Genomic DNA, 22,549 nt, shown 5'->3' on the forward strand with positions numbered 1-22,549 from the left:
CTAGCATAAAAAAAAAAAAGTAGTAAGATCGGAGTAATTAATGTAGGAAATAGGGTTGTACACTGGTTTGAGTACATGATACCTAATGCTGAAAGTGCTTCATACTCAGATTCTTACATGATTGCAGCAAAGAGGGTTCTGCAAATCTTCTGCACAAAGATCTGTTTACAAGTTCTCCATCGCAAACGCCTGGAGGAAAGGTTTGTTTTGCTTGTATATTGCACAGACACAAAAGCTGCTTAGTCCTGTTTGATGTCTCTGAACACTGCTGCAGTAGAGCCACTCAAAAATAATTGACTTACTTAATGTTTATGGATTGCTTCTTACACTCATTAAGACAAATTAAATCAAGTTCCATCATACTCTCAGTCAACGAAAACCTGAAATAGTACCTCAAGCTCTTCCATTTTCATGGAAAAAGAAAAGCCTGAGAACACCATTCAGGCTATGCTGCTTGTTCGAAACACTGGCAGAGAAGCAGGACTGGCTGACCCAATAGACAAACACCTTATGGAGACAGATAGGCCAAAACAGAGCTCCTTTACTGAAATGTCTTGACCTGACATTGTCAAGAACAAAATGCTGCTATCGATGTGGCAAGAATAGAGACGGTTTACCAGCTGGTTTTTATCCCTTTCAGAGAGATGTGTCTTTTCCCTGTCACAGAGATGTGACAGGTTGTCGTCTACTGACCCTCAAAGCTGCCCTGAGCTCCTTGTCCAGCCTTGGCAGCCCACACATAGCTTCTCTCTTACCACCATCCCAAGTCTTTGTAACTCCTCAGACAGCAAGGCCAGAGATGTGCCAAGCAGGCACTATCGTTTCTCAGTCATCCGCTGTAAACTGTGTGATCTCCTTGGTAGAACCCAGCCACGAGTCCCCAGGCAGAGCTGGCACCAGCTGCACCCAGGACAGACCCCATCAGCAGGGACGTACCAGGAGCTAGCAGCATCAGCGCCTTGGCCTTGGTTAGAAGCCTTTTTGCCTCATTAATAATTCAGAGCTCTGGATACCCCACAGACTTCCCTTCCTGAGTATTCAGCCCAGTGTAAAGGAGAAAGCCGCGGCCTCCCGCCCGGCCGGCCGGGGCCCTGGAGTTACCCCTGAGGCGGGACGGGAATCGCAGACCTGCCATCTTCAGCAGCTGCTGTAAGTCCAATTACCACCTGTGTTTTGCATATCCCGTGATATTTATCAATGGTAGAAGGATATTTGGGCTTTTTGTTAACAGAGCTACATGGTGAATGCGTATTTGATTACCGGTGTATTACAATTAATCAGTCCTTTTTTGCGTTAGGGGCTATCGCTTGACACGGCAGCTTGGGGCTTTACTTCACTTTTTTTTTTTAAGTTAACATAGGAAAGAGAAGACCCTTCAATAACTAGAAAGGAATTTTTTTTTTTCACGTATTGGCTGCGTTCAGATGGAGCTCAAGGAGTTTAACTGGCAATACTCGAGCTGAGCGAGGTTACTGCTCCACCTGCTGGGTACCGGGCAGGGCTGTGAGGGGAGCGGCTGCCTCGGCCTGCTCGGCTGCGGCACAGGGCCAGGGCTGACCGCCCTCACAGCCGGGACTGATCTCCCTCACAGCCGGGGCTGAAACCCTTCAGCGCCAGGGCTGATCTCCCCCAGCGCCCCGCCTGAGAGCGGGGCGATTCACCACACACGCTTTCCCCTGCCTCGTCGCAGCCCTTTGCGGGTGCGCCTCCGACCGCAGCGTGCCCGCCATTATGTGAAACACCCTCCCCGTTCGCCGCTGCGGTTTGGTTCACCAGGCTGGCAGCCCTCCCGCCGGCCGGGGACGGGAGAAGGACTACAAGCCCCAGGCTGCCGCGGGCCGCGGGGGGCGGTGCCGGGTGTCGTGCCCGGCTGCGGCCTGCCCCTCCGCCGCGCACAGCATGGCCGGCTTCGCCGACTTGAACCTCCCGCAGGGGCCGGACAAGAAGTCCCTGCAGAGCCTGCTGGAGGCCGCAGCGCACCGTGAGTCACCGCCCCGGGCACGGCGGGAGGGGGGAGGGCGGCGAGGCCGGCCCGGGCTGCCGTGCGGAGCCGGCGGGCCGGAGCCGGGGAGGGCTGGGCCCGGGCGGGACGGCAGCGGGAGGGCAGCGGTAGCTCCGCCGGGCTGGTGTGAGCACAGCGTGAGCCTCTAGGCTGGGCTTTCCCTCCCTGTCGGCTAAACCGGCCGTCTGCCTCCCTGGCGGGCCGCGGACCCCTCGGTCCCGCTTCAGCGCGGGGGTTCCTGCAAGAGAGGCGACCAGGGCCGGGGTCGTCCCGCTGCGGAGCCGCAAGGAGCGCTTCTGCTGGGCCTTGCAGGCTCCGTTTCTGCCTCTTTATCCCTGCCTGACAGTTGAGGTCTTTTCCCAACTTGGACACGTTTTTCCCCCCAGCAGTTTCTTGTGGGCTAAATCTCTTTTCTGCGGAGCTGTTGTGCAGCCAGGTGCCCCCTGTCCAGTGTTTGGGGGTGATTTGGCTTTGGCCAGCGTGCCACCTTCCCTTGAGCTCAGCTGAAAGATACCTGTTTGTCAATTTTGTCAGCATGGTTTCGAATGCTCACCTTGCCTTCTGCTATGGGTGTACCTCTCCCAGCTCCACGTTGTCTGCAGTTTTAACAACTATCCTGAATGTCCTTAACCATTTTCCCTAAAAAAAGTCATCAGCAGGACCAAACTAGGGCAAAATCTTTGGGGACTCCAACACCAAGTATTCATGTGCATAAAGCTCTGCCATCGAAGAGGGGTTGTCAGGGCTGGGGTATATTAAAAGGCAAACAGATTTTTTTCATCTTAAGGCACTTTTTGGGTGAATTAATCTTCAGAAAAAAAAATAACGTGAAAGGTAAACATGCACGTGTTTATTTTGAGACTTCTAAGTGATGAGTGTTTAACAGTTTTCTGTTTGTATTTGTTTCCATTACTATACTGGACAAAATATTCTTACTGTGTATTTACTTTTTCAGTGGGATATTCTGCAGTTGCTCTTAATCATGTCATCGATTTTAAAGAAAAGAAACAGGTAATCTTTCTTGGGGTTATTTCTTCTTAGTGTGCTTTCTTTTGTAAAACTGTATGCCTTATTACATGTTCCCAAACAGCTTTATCTGCAGAATGCATGTTGAGACACAAGTACAGGTGTCTGCATTTGTGTCAGAACTCCGATTTTATAATTCAGTATAATTGCCCTAGAGTTAACTTTTAATATGATCCATGCATTGTCCCTGCGAAATAGTTTTCCATGAAAATTTCATGGCATGGCAAATTTCTTTTTAGGATTGTAACACAGCTTTTGTTTACATTGTCAACTTAACCTATGACATTTTGAATAACTTTGTTTTCTTCTCTTTTGAGGAAATCGTCAAGCCAGTATCTCCTTCAGAGTTATTTCCATCTTTGCCTATTGTACAAGTATGTCTGGTTACGTTCAATCTATGTATTATTATCCTGAGTTACTGTTATTTACTTTGATGTATATGTGATTTTGTCTATTACGTGTCAGTCAAAAAAGAGAAATTTGTCCATTGCTTGACTGTTAAAACTGCCAGCATTGGAACAATATACTCACATTAGAGTAGGCTCTATTCGTTATTTTAGAAATTATTTAAAAAGTTACTTTGAATTTTGAGGCTTCTTGTAGTTGAATAATTACAGTGCAATTCTTGAAATTTGAGTTTTGGAAATAACTTCCTGGTTTGATGGAGCAAGATTTGGATATAATGAACCACATTTGTATTTCAAATATTGTATGAAAGTATGTATCACATATTTCAATTCAGGAACTGTGTTTGCTTGCATTTGTGGCCTGCCTGGGGAACCATAGCAGTATGAAAACAAACTCAGTTTTTCTGCATGATTTTACCTTTCTTCCTTTCTTCCTGACCCTTCCTCAGAGAAACACAATAAGTCATTCTTTGTAAAGGGCAGATATAATACCACATAGATCAATATAAAATAGCGAAGTGTAACCACAGACTTTAGAAAATTAGTGTAGGCAAGAATATGAACAAACCACCATTTTCTTTTTATAGTGGACAGGGTGAAAGTCACCACAAATTTTTGCTTTGGAACTTTTTAAGTCTTTTGTATTATTTCTTTTTTTGTAGGGGACATCTAAAAGAATTAAAGTCTTAACCCGGCTAACACTTGTTGTTTCTGATCCTTCCCACTGTAATCTCTTGGTAAGTGTATTTGGTATATTAATTTTCCAATTTATATTTCCTTTCCTTTTCTCAATGAATGAATGAAACTTTGGAAATTGTATGGGGGAGAACTTAATGGATTTTATAGGATGCTCGGCAGCTATTTCTCCAATCGCACCTGTAGCAAGTGTGATCATGAAGAGATGCAGACTTAAAAGACTTTATGTGGCTTCTGTTGATCATTTGTCACTATGGAAGAACAGTTCTGTTCCTCAGTTCTTTTCTTTGATTTATGGTCCTCTGTGCATAAACTAGAAGTCCATGAGCAAGCCCTGTATCTGTTTATGTTTTAGCGCTACGTGATCAAAGTAAAAGGTCTAAGTGCCTTACCAGGTGGGTGGGACAAGCCTCAAAATGAGAATGAATGACTTCAGAGTATGGCTCACAGCAGAGACCTGCTATGTAACTGGATGATTACTGGCTTTGTTTTAGTACTTGAAAGTGGAAAACGGATTTTCTTCCCATTATTTTGGTCATAATCCTTGTGCATAGCTTTGGCATCTGCCAGAATTCAAAGTAGTAACTGTTTCCTCCTTTTGTAGAGATCAACATCTGCAAATATAAGGTTATATGACATCATAGCAGTATTTCCAAAGACTGAGAAGCTGTTCCACGTAAGTACAATCATCTGATTGTCAGTGCCTGTTCAGTAACTTCTAATGCCTTGGGCTAGTTTGAGTACATGCTTTTGTTTTGATTTTGTTTCCCATTTTATACAGGCCTGCATGTCATGGAGCTAATTAGGCAACATAGGCTGCCTGGTAGGTTGGGAGGGATTGCAGGAGGCTGCAAAGCCTTGACGTGACTGGTTAAAGTCTGAAACATCTACCTGGTGAATGGACTTGTATGCCTCTGTGCTGTGATTTCCTTTGTGTGTCTTGCACTCTATTGAGTGCTCCTCTCTGGTGAAGAGAGAAGACATCAATTTTTTTTCTAATATATATACTATCAACATGTAACACTTTGGTCTTGAACTTCAACTTCTGAAACTCTGACAGCTTCCCCAAAACACTTTTAAGTATCTTCCCTGGAAGTGTTGATCCTGATGCCTCTTCCTGGAAGTGTTCAAGACCAGGCTGGATGGGACTTTGAGCATCCTGGTCTAGTGGGAGGTGTCCTTGCCCATGGCAGAGGGGTTGGAACAAGATGATCTTTAGGGTCCATTCCAACCCAAACCATTCTGTGATTCTTCTGTTAGCACTAATTGTTCCTGGTCTCTGAAATGCCAGGGGAAGTGGGAGGATTTTAAGGCGCAACTAGTGTGGTTCTGAGAGTTACCTTCTTCCTATTAGTCTTAGGTCTTCTCTCGGAAGTGTGTCCAAATGAATAGCTGGTCTCTTTTTCTTTACTTTTTCCTTTTATTTCTTTATTTTCAATCAAAAGAGGAGCAAGAACTTGTGAGACAGAGCTAGTTCCAGTTGTCAGAGCATCTTATGGACAGATAAAATAAAATTTCCAAAAGTGAACGTACCTGATTAAAACGTAACGACTCTTGCTCCATTGCCAGACTGAGATTTCTGGTTTTGTTGTGAGTGCTTTGGATGCTCGAGTGAAGCTTCACTTCTGTGACTTCATGATACATTTGTTATTTTGCCTGACGAGTAGACCACTGAGGCCGTACAAAAGTAGAGCAGCCTCAGGGGAAATACTTGAAGGGCAGATGGGCATTTTCTCACTCAAATTTTATCCTGGCTGTTCGGAGCAAACTTGCAACCGAAAACTATCTCTACAAGATTTGTGAGTCTTTGAAACTGTTGCTGTATCAGTGTTACCAAACAGATGCTGGTGTTTGTAGAGAGGTTAGTCCTCCAAGTGTGCTAGTGAGCGAAAATAGTGGGTGTGTATCATTTTCAGAACCTTAGTTAAGACTAATTCGTGACCTTAGCCCAACGCTGTTGTTTCTTGCATTGGTTTATGTTAATAGACATGCAACAAAACCCCCAATACTCTGTCACTTCAATGATTTTAGAAAAACAAGGTGTTGCAAGTGTCTTTGACCATGTACTGGTTTGGTCCATTTCTGGTGTTTGACTGAAGAAGACATTTACTATTTAGAGGTGATACCGAAGTACAGTGATGTGCAGTAATTCTTCAGCCATTACTAACAGCACCAAGCATCATATTGTCTTCCAGCTGCCATATCTTGCATAGACCCTTCCTTCCAGAAAAATTCCTAGTTCTAAAACACCATCCAAGGCAGAATGATCTCAGCTTGTTTTGTTGGGTGGTAGGTATTCATTATCTCCGTCTCTCTCATGTTTTTAATTAAATTGTTCTCAAATACTTGGTAGCAACTAATATGAGTGGTCTGATCGAGTGGAGCATGTGGAAGTAAATCATCCTTTTGTCAGAATGTTTTTCTTACAAAACCCAAAATTCTAACGTCTGACCTGTTGCAAGCTCATAAATAATAACATTAACTCTGAACTGGAAGAGTAGGTGGAAGCGTTCCATCTCTGTTAGCCTTGGCAGGCAGCAAGCAGGCATGTGGTTTAAAACAGTATGAAGGAGGCACAGGGATGCCAAAAGCAAATGTGAATCGCTTTGGAAGAGTGTCATAATTTCCTTTCAAAGAGAGCTTGTCAGTATAAAACTGAGTCTAGTTTTGTGGTTTTTTGTTTGTTTTTTTTTTAATAAGTTAAAGCTACTTTCTAGTTCTTCTGAGTACCTGTTTTGACACATTAAAATGAAATTCTTGTTTCGTTTTCCTAAATTATTTCCCCTCCTTTTTGAAAACTTGTCCAAATAAAGTACAAAGCAAGAGGCTGTAGAAGAAGGTGAACTTTAAAGAATCATTCAGCAGAAGAATTCAAGCGTTAATTATAACAGTTACAGCTTAATGAAATTAATTTCTGACCGCTTTTACTTTCCTTGCAAGATTTTACACCCCTGGAAGGACTTTCAGGGGTGTAAGAGAGGCGAATACTTTTGAGGGCCACTGTCCACCTCTTTCTTTTGATCTCTGGCAACAATGTAAAAATCTCACTTTTCAAGTGAGCTCTCTCAGTTTAGCCTGTGTTTAAACAAGCATCTGAAGCCAGGTAATCAGGAGGGGCATGCTGTGTTGTTTTGGGGAGAAAGGACTCTCTCATTTAAGGAGAAATATTTTTTATTTTCAGCTATACGTGAGTTCTGCTGCTGTTGGATGTCCAGCTGCGGCAGTGTTTAAGATGGCATAAACAGCCACTCATTTCTGCAGGTCACTGTCCCCTCTGCTGGTGCGGCTGGTTGCTGGCTGCATGGCAGTTTGGTTTGAGGAACATGGTTTGGGCTGAAAAGTAACCGAAGTTTTTGCCAAATTATTTTGCAGGCAGATCTGCTTTCCCGCTCTGTTTCAGCATTCTGCCACACGGATAGCTGTGCCGGCACAGAGGATGGCTGTGCTCTGGGCAGGCCAGTGCAGGTAGTGGCTGTTTAAGCTGACACTCTCACAGGCGCGTTAGGAAAGAGGCAGGATTGTGGATGAGACCATCTTCATTGATTCCATGCTGGCAGCACTTTGAGCTGAGGAGGGAGCCCAAACATGTTTCTTGCAAACTGCATGAGGGGAAAGACTTCACCCTTACAGATGAAGTTCTCATTCAGAGCAGATTTGTATGTTTGCCTTTTGTTTAAAGATTTTAGGTTTTCTCACTCTGTGGAGTGCTGTGCCAGTTTTGTAGAGGTATCAACAGGGAGTCTGGCACAAGTGACATTACACTTGGAGTTTCAGCATGTACCTCTGGCTCTTAAAATTCAGGGATCTTTCACTGTTAAGGATAACGCCTTCTAGGGTGGGTCTTGCACCACAAATTAACTTTATATTTTAAAATCGGCTGTTGGTAACTCAACATTACCTCGAGAGCATCATCTTTCTCACCAACGATTTGGCACTTTTTTATTATTTTCCAGAGAACAGGATTTTTCATGTTTTTGTAAAAGAAATACACGGCCTTTGGAGGTGTGCTCTAATTTTAGCATGGCCAAAACTAGTGTGCATCCTCTTGTTACCAGCCAGGGAAGCTTTTCTGTGACTGAGTGTGGCAGTTATACGTCCTGAAGGATGTGCTCAAATTCTCCAAATAATTTATAACCTCAGGGGTATTGAGGAAGCTGTGTTTGCCAGGATAATTGTAGAACATTCTCCTTGTTTAAGTCTCCCAAGAGGATTGTTTTGGGCCGCAACAGGAATGCCAGCCCCATGCCAGTAATAATGTCTGTGCCTGTAACTTTTCCAAAATTCTGCTTTTTAAGAATTCTGACTGTTTTAATCATATTAGTTAGTTCTGCCTGCTGTTTGTAAGCCATTACCAGATCACCAGTACCTAAAAAAACTTGCTTATATAAGCCTGAGGATGTAGTGCAAAGCCAAATTTCAATGGTTTTTGGCAAGCATTTTAGGAATAGCTGTATTCAGGCCATCCAGGCAGTGGTGAATTTATTTATTTCCGGCTGTCTGGAGTTTCCCAGCAGATGGAGCTCTTGCCTGTGGTGCGGCCAGGCAAGCACCCAGCTGTGCAACTGCTGCATATCATTTTCTGTATGAAGTTTTTGCACTTCAGATCCTTTCAGCAGACAGGGTAACCTTAACTTGCCTGCGTGTGTGACTTGTCCAGAAGCCAAAGCTAGGCTGAACGTTGGAGTGTTTGGAGAAATCTCCTCTCCAACTTTCCATGCAGTGCAGGAATTCCTCCTTATGGGGAAGTATGGCTCTTAAATTTATTTTTCCTTGGTGGTGTTTTCTGAAATGTTCTTGTCACTGGAATCCTGTAGATATCCTGGCATTCGGGTCACTCCGTTTCCCACTGTGCTTAATTTGCAAAATGGAAAAGAGTTTTCCAGTGTTTCTGGAGCCGATTAGGAAGGCTTGTTTTCTCATCACATAAGGCAACTTGCATGTTTCTGATGTGTATTTTTGCTTTCCTTCATTTTCAGCTTTCTCTCTTCCTGAATTTCCTGTGACCTCACTGATATCTTTTCTAGGACACGATTCAGAGCTGTTTGCTCTGTGCAAGTTCCCATCGATCACCTCTGTCTAGATGATAGTTTGTACTCTACGTAAGAAAAGGGTGAAAACTGGCTGTGTAGGGCTAACCTTCCCCATGCAAGTCTAATTTGATGCAATGGATTCCAACCGTGTCGTGCCTAACAGAGTTGGTACAGGTAGGGCATGAAGATAAAGTTTAGTCTGGACAGCCTGGTAAAGACATTTTAACATCAAACCCTTTGTGGTTTGCTGGATCTGTAAATTGCCTGCGTGTGTGCTGTGGCTCTCTTGTCTAGGAGGGAGTGCTATCAACAGCTAAGAAACATTCCTAGAGCTCGGCCTCTGCTCTCATCTCCATCGAAATTTCATGTGAACAAACTGGTGGAAGACTAGTTTGCAGAGCAATAGCCTGCCCTGCATTAGAGCAGAGTGCAGGTCTCCTGCAGCCCAGCCCTGGGACTCCCTGCCACCCCCACCGCTTTTGTGCCGGTGGGAGGAGGGATGAGTGGTTGGTGCCTGGCCCAGGTGTATTTGGAGCAGTCTCTGGCAGGTTTCTGAAAGCAGAAAGTCCCCCTACGTGTGGAAAATTCCGTTTCAACATCTTCAATGCATTTTATCTTCTTTGTTGCAACTCTGCTTTCTAACATTAATCTGGCCCTGTGTCATCATCTGTACAGGCTAGACATATATAATTCCTGCATGTCTTGCGTGCATGAGATTATATGCAAATCAAGGGCATCTTTTTACATGTACTTAATTTTCTATGCGTGTCAGTGTGAAGATTCTCGACCTTTTGTTCATTCCTTCCCTCTTTTAATACAGGCTGTAAATTGTGGTGTGAGTTCAAAGCTAATCTTTTAAACTGTGACCTCCAGTGCTATCTTGAGACTTCTCCAGAGAGGTGGCTTTCAGGTGCAGAGAAGTGCACATTCCCCACCCAGCCAGGAAAGTGAGGCCCTGTGGATCGCCTTCCAGTAGTGGGCATGGGGCACCACCAGTCTCTGTCTAACATTCTGCTTACATTTCAGTCTTTTGGCTGCTTCTGCTAAAAATACTTAATCTGTAAAACAAATGGTTGCTGCACTGGAATTGGAGAGTGATGGACTAAGGGGCAGTTCCGGGCTGTTGCCTTTGTAAACAGGGGTTGTCCTTCATTAGCTGTGAGTTCTTTTGCCAAAAGCCATCATCGCTTCTGCGTGTCCTATGTTGGATAAGAACAAAGCAGTAAGTCTTGCCTTTGGGTTGCTCGCTATTTTATTGGGAAAGTAGTTCTGTAAGTGAGGGGAAGGCTTGGGTTTTTAAGCCCAAAATGCTCAAGCTGTGTACCTGTAGCCCTGCTGTTTTATTGGCATACCTGCAAGGCATGATGCCTCTTCATTTTAAAACTGAATTCACGCTGGAGAGACATTTCTTGCATTAAGAAATGAAGGAGAACATCAGTGCCCGTAAAGTTGGTTACACATTTTTTGGCTTATCTAATAATCCTTTCCTGTTTCTTTGCTGTAGATTGCTTGCACAACTCTAGATGTGGATCTGGTATGCATAAATGTAACAGAAAAGCTGCCATTCTACTTCCGAAGGCCCCCTGTGAATATGGTAAATTTACATCTAAATTGTTTTCTTGCTGTTAAATTCTGTATTTAATGTCAGTCTGAGTTGAATTCCCAACCATTTCCCTCCCACCATTCCCATCCAAGTGGTTCTTTTACTTTCTTGCATAGTGTATAGTGTTGTTTCAAATGTCCTTCACTTCAAGGCCTCCACTGCAGCATTTAATACACAGTGATGTATGTTCTTTCTGTTTCTCCTTCCTGTCTCTCACTTAAGAACGCAGAAGTGGTGTTCCTAAGGATTGGTAACAGAGCCTTAAGGCCACCGCTATGCGAAGCAGTGAGATGTGCTGTGATTGCTGACTAAGCTCCCTCCCGAACCAGTAGTGGTACAGTTGTGTCAGAATACATGAACAGCCCTGTGATTTAAAAGACAGGAGAACGTGAATGACAGTGTTAATTTGGGAGAAGGATGTCGTACCAGTTATCTGGAGGACAACCGTATTGAATCCATACTTAGACAAAGCAATGTCTTGGCAAATGATCCAAATGTGGAATTGCTAAATATCTGCTGTGGGACACAAGATGGTTATCAGCATGGATTAAATATTTTCTTAATACAATTCTGCCTGCTGTTGGTAGTTTGCCAGAAAGCTTAATCTGAACATGCTCTTAGGTGAACTAGTTTTTTCCTCTGACTGTATGTCAAGGTTCATTCCACACGGGCATTCTTGGCTGATGTAGTCCTTAGTGCTTAAAGATTTAAATTTGGAATTGGCTAGAAATCCTACTTCCTCTTCTACAGAAAGTTTGACCTAGAATAAAAATTAAAAATTAAGTAGAACTAATCCTGAAACAGAACAAGAGTAATACTTGGAATTTACTACAGACTGGGAATTTCAGCATTCCATTTGTTTGAAAGTACCCTTGCTGCCCAAAACTCCAGCACCTGAGCCCAGTGAGGAGCTGGGTGGTTCTTGGAGCCCTGTGTTTGCAGACATTTTCCTTACAAGCTACTTCTCAGCTTCCACACTCCCAGCTTCAAGGCAGTCTGTCTGTCAGACTGGTTTTGTGCATCCTTAGGCAGTCAGTTTTGGTTGTTGTGGTGCCAGACAGACAGATTGGCAGGCAGCTGAAGTGGTGGAGACGAGGTTAAAAATCTGCTTGGCTGGAGATTGGTGCATTGCCATCACCTGTTCTGGTTTTGATAAATTCAGGCTTCTCTTGTTTTACACAGAGCTGGCCTGACATTTGCAAACATTTGATGTGTACATAGCTTCTGTTATGCTTGCATGCAGAGGTCATGCATGCATGGGAGCTGGATTAATTCCATCTGTATTCAGTTACTGGCCTCTCTTACAGTATTAACGTTGCAGCATTTTTTAATAATATGAGTATAAAGCGTAGAGCAGGCAAATGTAGTATAGGCCAGGCGACAAAGAACTCCTAGCTTCTGATTGTGTCTTTAACTCTAACTCACTGTGTCCTGTAGCAAGTTCCTTAACCTTTCTCTGTGTGTTTGCAAAAACAATACTAGGCTTTTGGTGAGGTGTTTTGACAGATAGCAAAGGATTTTCAAGCCGTTTAAAATACAGTGAGCGTTACTATTTGGAACTTCCCCTGTGTCTCACTGTTACTTAACATTATCACAAATGCCAGAGTATGGTGTGAGACAGGAGAAAAGGGACCTCATTGCTGCTTTTATGCAAGGACAAATTCTTCATCTGCAAAATGTGGGTATTGTGGGAAGCGGTGGTCTTCCTTGCAGCAGGTTGTGGGGCTAGAGGAGGAGGGTCCTCAAAACGTCAAGACTTGTTTCTGACCAGCAGTGGTTTCCTGTCTCTTCAACTTTGGGATAGTGGAAAGCCAATTACAACTAATAAGTGGCTGGTATTTGTTTATTAAACCTCGTTTATCTCTCATCCCAAGAATCAAGTACACATACCATACCTGGTGTACAGTGAAACCTCCCCCCCCACCCCTTTCATGCTATGCTATGTTCTTGCTGGAACAATTCCGCCTTAATTTTTTCATATATAACACAGTTAAACTGAGAATAAGCTACATCAATAATAGACAGCAGTTGTTAGATTGTTATGCTTCTCTCCTTTTGATTTTTGATCACTCTCTTTCATGTGAAGGCAATAGATCGAGGCATTTACTTTGAACTTCTTTACACGCCTGCCATCAAAGACTCCACAATAAGAAGATACACAATTTCAAATGCGATCAGCCTGATGCAGATCTGCAAAGGAAAGGTAAGCTCTCAAAGTGAAAGCGAGCTAATTAATTCAGTTCAAATTCTTCTGGAGTTGTACAGACTGAGCCATTTTAAATGAGTTTGATGCTGGGGTTTCTGAAGCTGTGACTGAATCTTTGCCTACTAATACAAGGACACAATTATTCTAGCTCCAGATACTTCCAGCCATGCACCACTGCATGCTTTCTTCTTAAGCTGTCAAACTGTTAGATTCTTTTTTCAGAACAATCTATCTGTTATAATTGTATGCAATACCCAGAATAAAAGGGGGGGGGAGCACCAGAGATCTAAGGTTTGCACTAGAACTGAAATCCAAGCATCTCTTTAAAAACTCCGGTTCATATTTCTGATTGACCAAAAGCTCTTTTTTGATAGCATACTTTGAATATGGAGGGTAGAAAATCATAAGAAAAAAGTAGAAATCTTGTTTTGTTAAACAGTTAGTAAATTCTGAGTGCACAAAACAGACCAACAGCTAGCTGGCTGCCAGCCAGGGCTTTGCTGCAGTCAGATCAACTGCATTCTTCCTTGCTACTGAAACCCAAGGAAGAAGTAACACTTGCAGCTGAGATGCCTGTAATCCATTGCTTTCATACCTTACCACCTCTCAGGCTACCAGGCTGAGCTGCCTGTCATGCTGGGTCCTCTCAGGCCATGGTTGGTTGTTTTTTTTTTTTTTTTTTTTAACCAGGAAGCACGTCGTATATATATCCAAGTTAAAAGAGATTGTAGCTCCTGCCACCTTTATTGGAAATGGCCTTTGCCACACTTAGCTAGTCCGGAGAAGCCAAAATTGGCATTACCCTGCAGATCTAGTCTGAAGTGGGATATTCAGCTTGGAGGGCCAATTAAAAGCAGATCTGTCGTTACCTCAGTTCCCCTCAGGCATGGCAGCCTATTTTATAGGACAGCAGAGTGGGTCAAACAGATTAATTCCCTTAGAAGAACAGAAGAAAGTGAGTATTTGCACAGCCTTTCCTGAGAAGCCCAGCTCTGGGAGTTAATTGCACAAAAGAGTGACTTGGAGGTGAGGTACATACACACAAACTCACTTCCTTTGGGATTCCTTTTTGCCAGTGCTCCTCTTTCCTCTGTGCAGTTAAAGATGTGTTTCTCCTGTGGTTGTTGACTTGGAGAGCATCAGTTGAGTTGGCGTCACAAACAGAGCAAGTGGGACATTCGAGCACTTGGCCTGTGCACAGCGCCCTTTCTGTCTATACCTGTCAATCTAGTGTGTCATCTGTGCCTGGAAGGTAAATCAGCGGGAGCTGAGCATGACAAGTTGTTGTCAGGCACTGGAAGAGCTGGGAGAGGACTACTAGCTTGTCTTTATTATTTACCTTTATTTTTTGCCTCCAGACTCAGTACCTGGTGGGCCAGCAGAGATGGTTATTAGCCCTCACTGGCAGTTTGTCTCCATCAGTTATGTAAAGGCCTTTTTTTAACGAGATGTAGGATGGCTGCTCCATAGGCTGCTTGCATTGGCACCTGGCTTGCTGTTCTTGCCTTCTGTAACCTATAGTTGCTGAACTTGTAGTGGCTTTTGGATCTTTTTGTTCCTCTTCTGTTGTAGGAGGGCAGAGAAACTTCCAGAAATTTACTGGTGTCCTCAGAGTTGGTGTTAAGCAGAGTCTTTAGAATGTGTTAAAATGTGCAGAGAATGAGGGAGGGACTCGCCTGCCTTGCCAGACAGAAGGTGTGCATAGCCACAGTCCCTCACCTCTCATGTTTTGGTATCTGAGAGTGAGTACTGTGCCTGAAGCAGTGTACTGAACAGCTGCTGTCTCCTTTACCTGGGGAGATAATGTTTTGCCTTTGAGTTCTTCCCTTTAGCCCTTCCCTTGGATTTGCCTTTGCCTGCCTCTCCTTCACTTGCTAGCAGTGTTTTTCTTGTCAGCTCTTGTCTCCTTCTCCCGCCTTACCCATCCCCTAACTGGAAGCCAGTTGCCTTTGAACCAGGCGGAGCATATCTCCAATGCACAGCAGTGAACCACAATCTTGCACTGGTTCAAGATGGCTCACACAGCTGCTCTGGGACCTTCTCCGAGCCTGGGAGCCAGCCGTTGGTTGCTACAGCTCAGAGCAGGAGACTTGAATTTTCCCAGCAAACTCATGCAGTCAGCACCACTGAAGCTCAAAAGCACCCTTGGGATCCATAGTGCAGTCATTTTAAAGGTGAACTACGCAGAAGTAAATGTCCTAGGCTCCATCATGATGTATGCTGTTAAGTTACTTTGATGTATGTATTGCTTCTGCTTCTGGCTTTTGTTTTTTATGCGAAGTTGTCTGTCCCTTCCTTTCCTCCTCAGCACACGAGGAAACCTTGGGCGCATTGTGAATGTGCAGTTGTTTCCATGCAAATAGCTCTTTTACCTGTGGAGTTCCAGCTGCGCACAGAGCATTTTCTTCCAGCGTCTGCCCTGCTCTTTGCGCTGGGGAGGTGGCAGGACAAGCAAAGCAGTGTGGTGAAGGGATCAAAAACCCCCATCTTGTAACCGGAGGTGGTGTGATGTGTTGGTGGTACGACGTCAGAGAGGGAAAGTCTTTCACTGCCTCAGTACAATTCTCATTCCCACCCACTCAAGCAGGAATTCCCAAAGCATTTTATTCAGTATAATAAAAGGTGCAAGGAATTCTTTGCTGCTGCACTTTCCACCTGTGCAAAACAGTCTCCCCCTGGGTGAGCGTCCTTGGGGGTTTGACATCAGAAGAGTGCTGGCAGCTGAGCTGTGATGTCTGCCAGCCCCTGAGCAGTCACGTACCTGTTCTGTAGAAACCCTTTGGGAGAGAAAGGAGAAGCGTGTCTCGCTGCCTGGTGGTTTTTGTGGGGGTGCCGGTGTTGAGGGAAGTGAGTGTATAGCATGAATTGGCAGCCACTGCCTAGCTGCAGATAGGTTTCCTCAACCAGTGTGAGTTTGATTAAGGCCAACGTGAACGCTGGGGTTGGGATTGAGGTATGCCACAACACAGACAGCAGGCTGAATATTCGGGAGCACCGAACTGTCTAAAAGCACCATCTGTAAGCTGCTTCTGGGGGATCTGGACTCCTAAGTCGATTTCTGTTACAACTCAGGCCAAGTTGTCATTTCTGTGGGACCTCTTTTAGGTAGTGTGATTAAAGGGCGCACTACTTAACATGGTGTGTGCAACTCCACATGTCTTCTTTTACCCTTAAGGTCCCTGTAAAGTCTACTATGAGAGAAACAGGCTGATAGGTGCTCGCTTGATGCCATCACCCTGACATCTATACTGCTCAGCCTGTTCCTCTGAAAAGTGCGGCGCTTATTCAGCTCACATCTGTCTGTGAGAGGTTTGTAGCTGCAGGGGAGGGCTTGAACCTGTGCCCCTCTCTCTGTAGGGGACAGGGAGATAACCCAAGTTTATTCATGTCCCCAAATTAAGATCCACACCCTGCTTGAGTTCCCTTCATCTAAGGGCATCAGGTACTCTGATGGTTAATTGGGCTCTGAGCCTGAACTTAGCTGATGCTCATAAAGTCTTTGTTGCTTGCTGATATTTTTTTTTTCGTTTGTTAATGTTGTCTGACAGATGAACGTGTGTTCTCTTTTGTTTTCCAGAACATTGTTATATCTAGTGCAGCTGAAAGGGTAAGTCCCAGATTTTTGTTGAAGTCAGAACAATTTGAGGATTTATCTGTGGCTGAAAATACATCTATAATTATATATTAAACATACAAAAATTGTAATTTTAAATATGATCGCCATCTTGGGGGCTTTTTTAGTCAATGTGTTTTTCCAAAGAATTGTGTTGTGAGGGTTGGGTTTTTGGTTGGGTTTTTTTGTGTGTGTTTGGTTGCTGGGGTTGGGTTTTTTTGCTGCTCTGGTATTTTCCATGACAAGTTTTCTCACAGATGGGGACTATGTTTTCCATAATAGTAGCATTTGCTTGATTTCTTAGTGCACCTTCAGCAGCTTGCTATTATGTGGCATTTAATTTTGCCTTCCTGATAGCCCTGTCCTGCCTGCTGACACTGTCAGCCTCCAAGAGAGCGCATGCACATATCCAACCTTTTTTGTTTTGTTTTAGCCTCTAGAACTACGAGGTCCTTACGACGTGGCTAATCTGTATCCTTTTTCTAAGTCAAAGACAGTAGTTAATAGCAACATGTGCAAGTTCAAAGTGGTTTTGAAATACTTCCATCCTTTATACTCCGTGAACTTTACACACTGGTGCTTGCTGGTGACCAGTTCAATGAATCAGGGCTCTGAGTGGGTGTGGAAGGAGCAACAGATATTGGTCATGGGGTGGCATGAGCAGTTACTATAAATAGTAATGCCTATGTTCAGCTACAGGTATGTTTTGTTGTGATATGTATTGATATTGTGTAAGTGGAGAAATTGATAAAAACCATAAAAATTTATGGACACTATGAACCAAACCAGAAATTATTACTTATGATCTCCAAAGTGCCACATCTTTGGTAGAAGAAGATATAAAATCATATTTGTATTAAGAAAGAAAAACTTCCTATTTGAGCGTTGGTTACTTCTGGTTTGAATTTTCCAGTCCTTAGTTACGTATGTGCTGTTAAATAAGTTGTGCTCTAGAAACCAAGGAAGGGTGTCTTTTCTCCTCTTCTTTTAGGAATTCAGATGCGCTTTTACTACTGCCCCCTCCCCACCCAACAAGCACGTATCTGGACTGTACCTCGAAGGGAGGAGCGTGCTCTGAGTCATGAGAACTGTGTGGGAGGGTGTGCGGCCTGGAAGGATTTTTGTGCAATGTTTCCTTCCCTCTTAAAAAAAGCAGTCAGGCTCAACCCAAATTAACATACCTAATCTGGTGTCATCCTTGCTCAAGGTGGCTGGGAACTTTTCAGCTTGATGCTTTTGTATCAGAGAGTGCCCTTTCCCCGACACTGAAATTTTCAATGGGTCATTTTTTTTACTTGATTATGCATATAAAAATGTTCCTGTGTTGACAGACTTTTATTTTCAAAAGTACAGCTTCTTGTCTGGAAAAAAGCAACGTTGCCAGGAGCTTTCCAGGAGGGCTGCTGGGGAACTGGAGCCAGGAGAATTGGGTGCCTCAGTTCCCTGCCTCTGGGTAACCTTATGCAAAATGTCACTTTGAGTTACAGCTTTGCTAATTCCCAGTTATTTGTAGAGTAAGCAAACCTGTCATGCAGGCAGACTTCCCTATTCTGTTTGTTCCTTTCTGTGTGTTTTGATCCTGAACAAAGGTGACAGAGGTTTGCTGTTCGGCCTGTCAGAAAGCGAAGCCAAGGCAGCCGTGTCTACCAACTGTAGAGCCACCATGCTTCATGGAGGTAAGTGAAAAGCACATGCAAACTCATCTAAGTAACACTTGCATTTGTTCAACTAAGTTCATGTTAATGCCTATTTTCCAAAACGAGTAAGTCAGCTTGGGGCTTTAGCTCCCTTATCCGATGCATGAAAAGGAGCTTGTGCGGCAAGGCTGTTTTATTTTCCCCTGTTGCCATGTTAGCAAATCAGTGTCTGAATTGATGGTGCTGTCTGTACTGGAGTATGCGCTTAACCACATTAACGAGTCATAAACTGTTTAGCCAAAACACAGATCTGCCTGTTGTGCTTTGAAGTGAAACTATCCCTTGTTTCAGAAAGGGTTCATCAGCAGAAAGTATGTCATTGGCTTCAAGAAAACTGGGATGCATGTGCGTTGCATTTCCCCTCTTGCAGCACAAATGCAGAAGCAATGTTTGCCATGTCCCTTTCCAATGCTTCATTATATGGTCTATTTCTGACTCTTTCCTCAGTGCAGACCATTTCAAACTTAATGCAAAATCAAAGACCCTGCGTGCTTGCTGCTTAGAAAAAAAATGTTTCATATAGTGTACGATAGCTTGAAGTGTTTTGGTGAAACAAAACTTGCTTCCTTATGCTCTCAGCAGAGGCAGCTGACGTTAGCTCTCTTCTGCTTGCTCATTTTTAATATTAAGAAAGTGGAAATCTAACTTGTATACCCCTGCACTGGAAATCAAAAGGTTTCCAGTTGTATTTTGTGTCCTGGCGTCAGTGCAGCAAAGAGATGCCACAGTTTGCGTTCCAGCAATCAAGTTAGACCCCTTGCTTTACCCTGTAGCACCAATTTCTCCATCTCTACCCTCCCTTTCACATGCTTATTTATTGGTTCTTAGTATTTCCTGATTTTCGTTGTTTATTCTGATGGCGGTTTAACTTTGTGACTCAGTAGTCGCATCTGGTTCTTCATTTCTGCCTCGTCAAGGTCTGTTGGGTAGGTATGATTTCTAGTCACCTTCCCAACAACTTGAGTTGCTCTGAGTTTCAAACACGCTGTATGATTTGGTTTGCATCTCTTGTTTCAGCAGAGGTGGGGCTTGAACCTGCTGTAATTCACGGCAGGTAGCTTTGATCCCTTGGAGAGGGCATTTCTGTGAACAGGGTCCTCCTCCAGCCTGCTGCTCATCTACATGAAGACAGTGTGTTGGAAGAATTTTTGTCAAGTTTATATGGAATTTCCCAAGACCATCACCTATCTTAGCTGTGAAATTAAACAGCAGATGTCATTTCCCTGTCCCCCAAAGAATACTAACCCAGAATAAGTCGATATATTTTGGCAAGGTTCTTGCAGAGCCTCTTTGCTAACAGAGTATTTGTAGGGACTCTCTTCTACCTCATATTTTGCAGAGAAGCCTCCCACCAGTAATTCTGAAATTGGTTTGGGCTCACTAGGTTTTTTGGCAAACTTATGAGGAGTTTGAGAACATCACACAGTACTATTTTATGGTAATGCTGAGGGTTCTCTAAATAAAATATTCTTGAATACCATAAAGCCACTTACTTGATGTGTATAGGGGAGCCTCTGCCAATATAACTGTGCCAGCATAGTCTATTTAAGAATCCTGGGGTATGTGAATACATTTTTCTTATTTTTTTTTTTAAGAACAGTATGTTTTGCTCAGAAATCCAGAAATGCTTTTGACAGTGCTTCAAGAATGTGTCCTTCTATGACTATTGGACTGATGAAGCCTGGTTTCCTATGGTTTCGTGTATCTGCAGCCCCTCATCCCCTGGAGAACTCAGTTTTTCCTTACGTTTCCTGTAATTCTACACCCACTATTGTATTTCCCCTTTAGTTTCTCCACTCCATAAGGCAGCATATCCCCAGCTCCTGCCCATGCAGGTGGCTTACCTGCTTGCTGGCTGCCTGTTAAACATGTTGAACTGTACTTTTGGGGCATGACACCTGAAATGAGCGTGCATTAAATGCATTAGTGTCATTTTATTTGAGGTGCTACAGCTTCTGCTTGTATATTCCAGAAACTCGGAAGAGTGCCTGTGGGGTAGTGTACACAGTGAAGAAACCTCGCAAGGCTGAGGAGGAAGAAACAACACTGCCAGCCTGCAAAAAAGTTAAGACTCAAGCTTGAGGACTGAACCAATTGTCAACAGGAGCCTCCATGCCATCTCTACCCCATGCTGAGTCTTTCCAAATCCTCCAGTCAGCCCAGTTCCTCCCTTACTACTTTATTTAGCCTGGAGACGAATTACTCTGATGCTCAAGTGAGGAAAGCTGTGGGAACGAGTCTGCTGAATAGTAGTTCACGTGTGAAAGGTCATGCTGGACTTCTGGTCAAGGTCAGATGGCCATCTCTCCACCCTGTCTTAGGTCTTCTGGAGTTAGTGTGAACTCAACACAACGTTTGTAACATACGGAAACTTTCAGTTGTACAAGTGCATTCCTTTTTTATTAAAAATGTTTCTAAGAATGCAAAGTCTAGCTCTTACGGTTTCTCAAGTTTTAAACACAGCTCTGTACTAAACCTTACAGCCACAAGCCAGTAGATGAGGCTTACCTTCAGTGGTCTGTGAAGAGTAATGGTGCAGTAAAAAAAGAAATTATGCTTCCCATTCTGTTTCGTGTTCAATGGCCGTAAAGAAGATCCCAGCATCTGTCACCTGCTAGAAGATATCTTGGATTTGTGTTACAGGAGGACTGACCGACCTCACCTGCTAGACAGACATCCCAAAGGCCATCCCTGTCCTGCAGCTCTTAAAACCAAACAGGAACATGACATGGTTACCACAGAGGTGAAGGAAGAGCCCAAGGTTACACTGAATGTGTGCTCAGTGTGGTGTGTTGCAGTCGCGGCGTAACAGCTGTCTCACCTTGGCCTGAGCAGTCTCCACGTCACATCATTTTTACTGCATCATTTCCCTCTTTATGTCCTGATCTGGCCGTGTTGCCTATGAGTGTTCATTTTGCTGCCTCCTGCCTTTCCATTTTCCTTCCTGTTAATGCCTCAGTAAACCTAATCTGGTTGCCAAAAAAGCAATCATAACAGATTTATAATCAGCAGAGCATTTTCAGAGCTCTTCCAAATGTTGACTGAATTTTTTCTTTTGATTAAACCAATATAAAAATTATGTAAGTTACTGTACTCAAGGTACTCTTGAGCCAGCTTCACTGTGAATATTCCAGTTCTCTATTTGCATTGACAACAAGTTGAGAAGTGGAAGTTATAGCACCTAAAATATTGCAGAAATCTTGCAGTCGGTCATCTCTGAGCTCTTAGTAACTGGACTGAGCAGGATGGATGAAGTTCTCAGTAGACTAACAGTTCTATATAATGCTGGTGTAAGTCACAACAGCTTTTGCTTCATTCAACAAATAATGAAGTATTTTTCCTTTATGTCATTATTCCACTCGTTGACTTTATGATGTAAGTCTCTTTTATTATAGGTATTGGGATGTAAAATATATATATATGCACAGTAGTTTGTCATATGGACTTACCACCAAAATGGTGCTTTACCCAAAGAAGTGCAATTTTTTGAATGACACGTTCTTTTTCGTTGGCCACAGAATAACCTACCTTGAGCATGAGAGAAGTTGTTTGGTAACTAGCATATGGAAAGAGGCCTTTGAATGCTAGAAATCCTACTTGTTACTTGTTTGACATGATTTTTAAAGATGTACAATCTGCATCTTTGCCCTTTAAGTAGATATGGAGCTTCAGGAACTGATAAAAAAGTTTTTTTCTCCCTCAGCTTCCTGAAGCACGTTGTTTCTGGCCACTTTGGTGCCTGAACAATTGAAGTGCTTCTCGGTTAGGATGATAAATGAACTGAGTTAGCCAGCACTGATGTCATTTCTATTTCCTGCAAGGCATGCTCCCAGTGTCCGGGTAATTGTGCAGAAACAAGTAGTGAAGTAGTGGCTTGCAGAGAAGGGCAGCGAGTGGAGTTGTGCCATAATTTTTATGGAGAGGAGTGTGTTCACAAATAAAGCCTACAGCTGGCAAGGTGACACTCGTGAGTTACGGTGCTTCTGTGAGAAAAGCCTCATCTGTCTAAAGCTGTTGGCCTCAGTCTAGGGTAGTTGGCTGCAGACAGAATAGGCGTTTCTTCTGCTTGCTTCTCTGTGGAGTTTCTGTAAATTCACTTAGTTTCCAAAACTGGCACTCCGCTAACAACTATTCATCGCTGCCCACCCCTGACCCCACCTCATTGCCCAGGACATTGCTTTGGCCGGGCTGTAAAGCCTGCTGGCTAGAAGCCAGTTGCAAGGGGTTGGTTTGTGGGAGCCTGTGGCATATTTCACTGGAAGACCATGC

The 22,549-nt window shown here is 43.7% G+C and overlaps 1 protein-coding gene across 2 annotated transcripts; it reads left to right on the top strand.

Moving 5' to 3' along the window:
* The first annotated feature begins 1,281 nt into the window (after positions 1 to 1,281).
* On the top strand, positions 1,282 to 22,240 carry RPP30 (ribonuclease P/MRP subunit p30). Of its 2 annotated transcripts, none has more exons than XM_074589965.1 (11): positions 1,282 to 1,981; positions 2,958 to 3,013; positions 3,346 to 3,402; positions 4,098 to 4,172; positions 4,736 to 4,807; positions 10,666 to 10,755; positions 12,851 to 12,967; positions 16,548 to 16,577; positions 17,017 to 17,054; positions 18,180 to 18,259; positions 20,253 to 22,240. In XM_074589965.1, exons 1-11 carry the CDS (start codon positions 1,900 to 1,902, stop codon positions 20,360 to 20,362), a joined length of 807 nt encoding a protein of 268 aa, XP_074446066.1. In that variant the 5' UTR covers positions 1,282 to 1,899; the 3' UTR covers positions 20,363 to 22,240. The 2 variants fall into 2 exon arrangements, with proteins under 2 accessions (XP_074446066.1, XP_074446065.1); XM_074589964.1 differs by lacking the exon at positions 1,282 to 1,981 and adding an exon at positions 2,128 to 2,836 and having other exon boundaries at positions 20,253 to 20,857.
* Positions 22,241 to 22,549: the final 309 nt, after the last annotated feature.

Source organism: Larus michahellis, chromosome 6 (genome assembly GCF_964199755.1).
Source record: "Larus michahellis chromosome 6, bLarMic1.1, whole genome shotgun sequence".
Lineage (NCBI taxonomy): Eukaryota > Metazoa > Chordata > Aves > Charadriiformes > Laridae > Larus > Larus michahellis.

Coding starts and splice junctions, on each gene's coding strand:
- RPP30 (XM_074589964.1), top strand. CDS start 2,623: ATGTCCTTAACCATTTTCCCTAAAAAAAGTCATCAGCAGGACCAAACT. Junction 3,014..3,345: donor ATTTTAAAGAAAAGAAACAG/GTAATCTTTCTT, acceptor TTCTCTTTTGAG/GAAATCGTCAAGCCAGTATC. Junction 12,968..16,547: donor TGCAGATCTGCAAAGGAAAG/GTAAGCTCTCAA, acceptor TTTGTTTTCCAG/AACATTGTTATATCTAGTGC.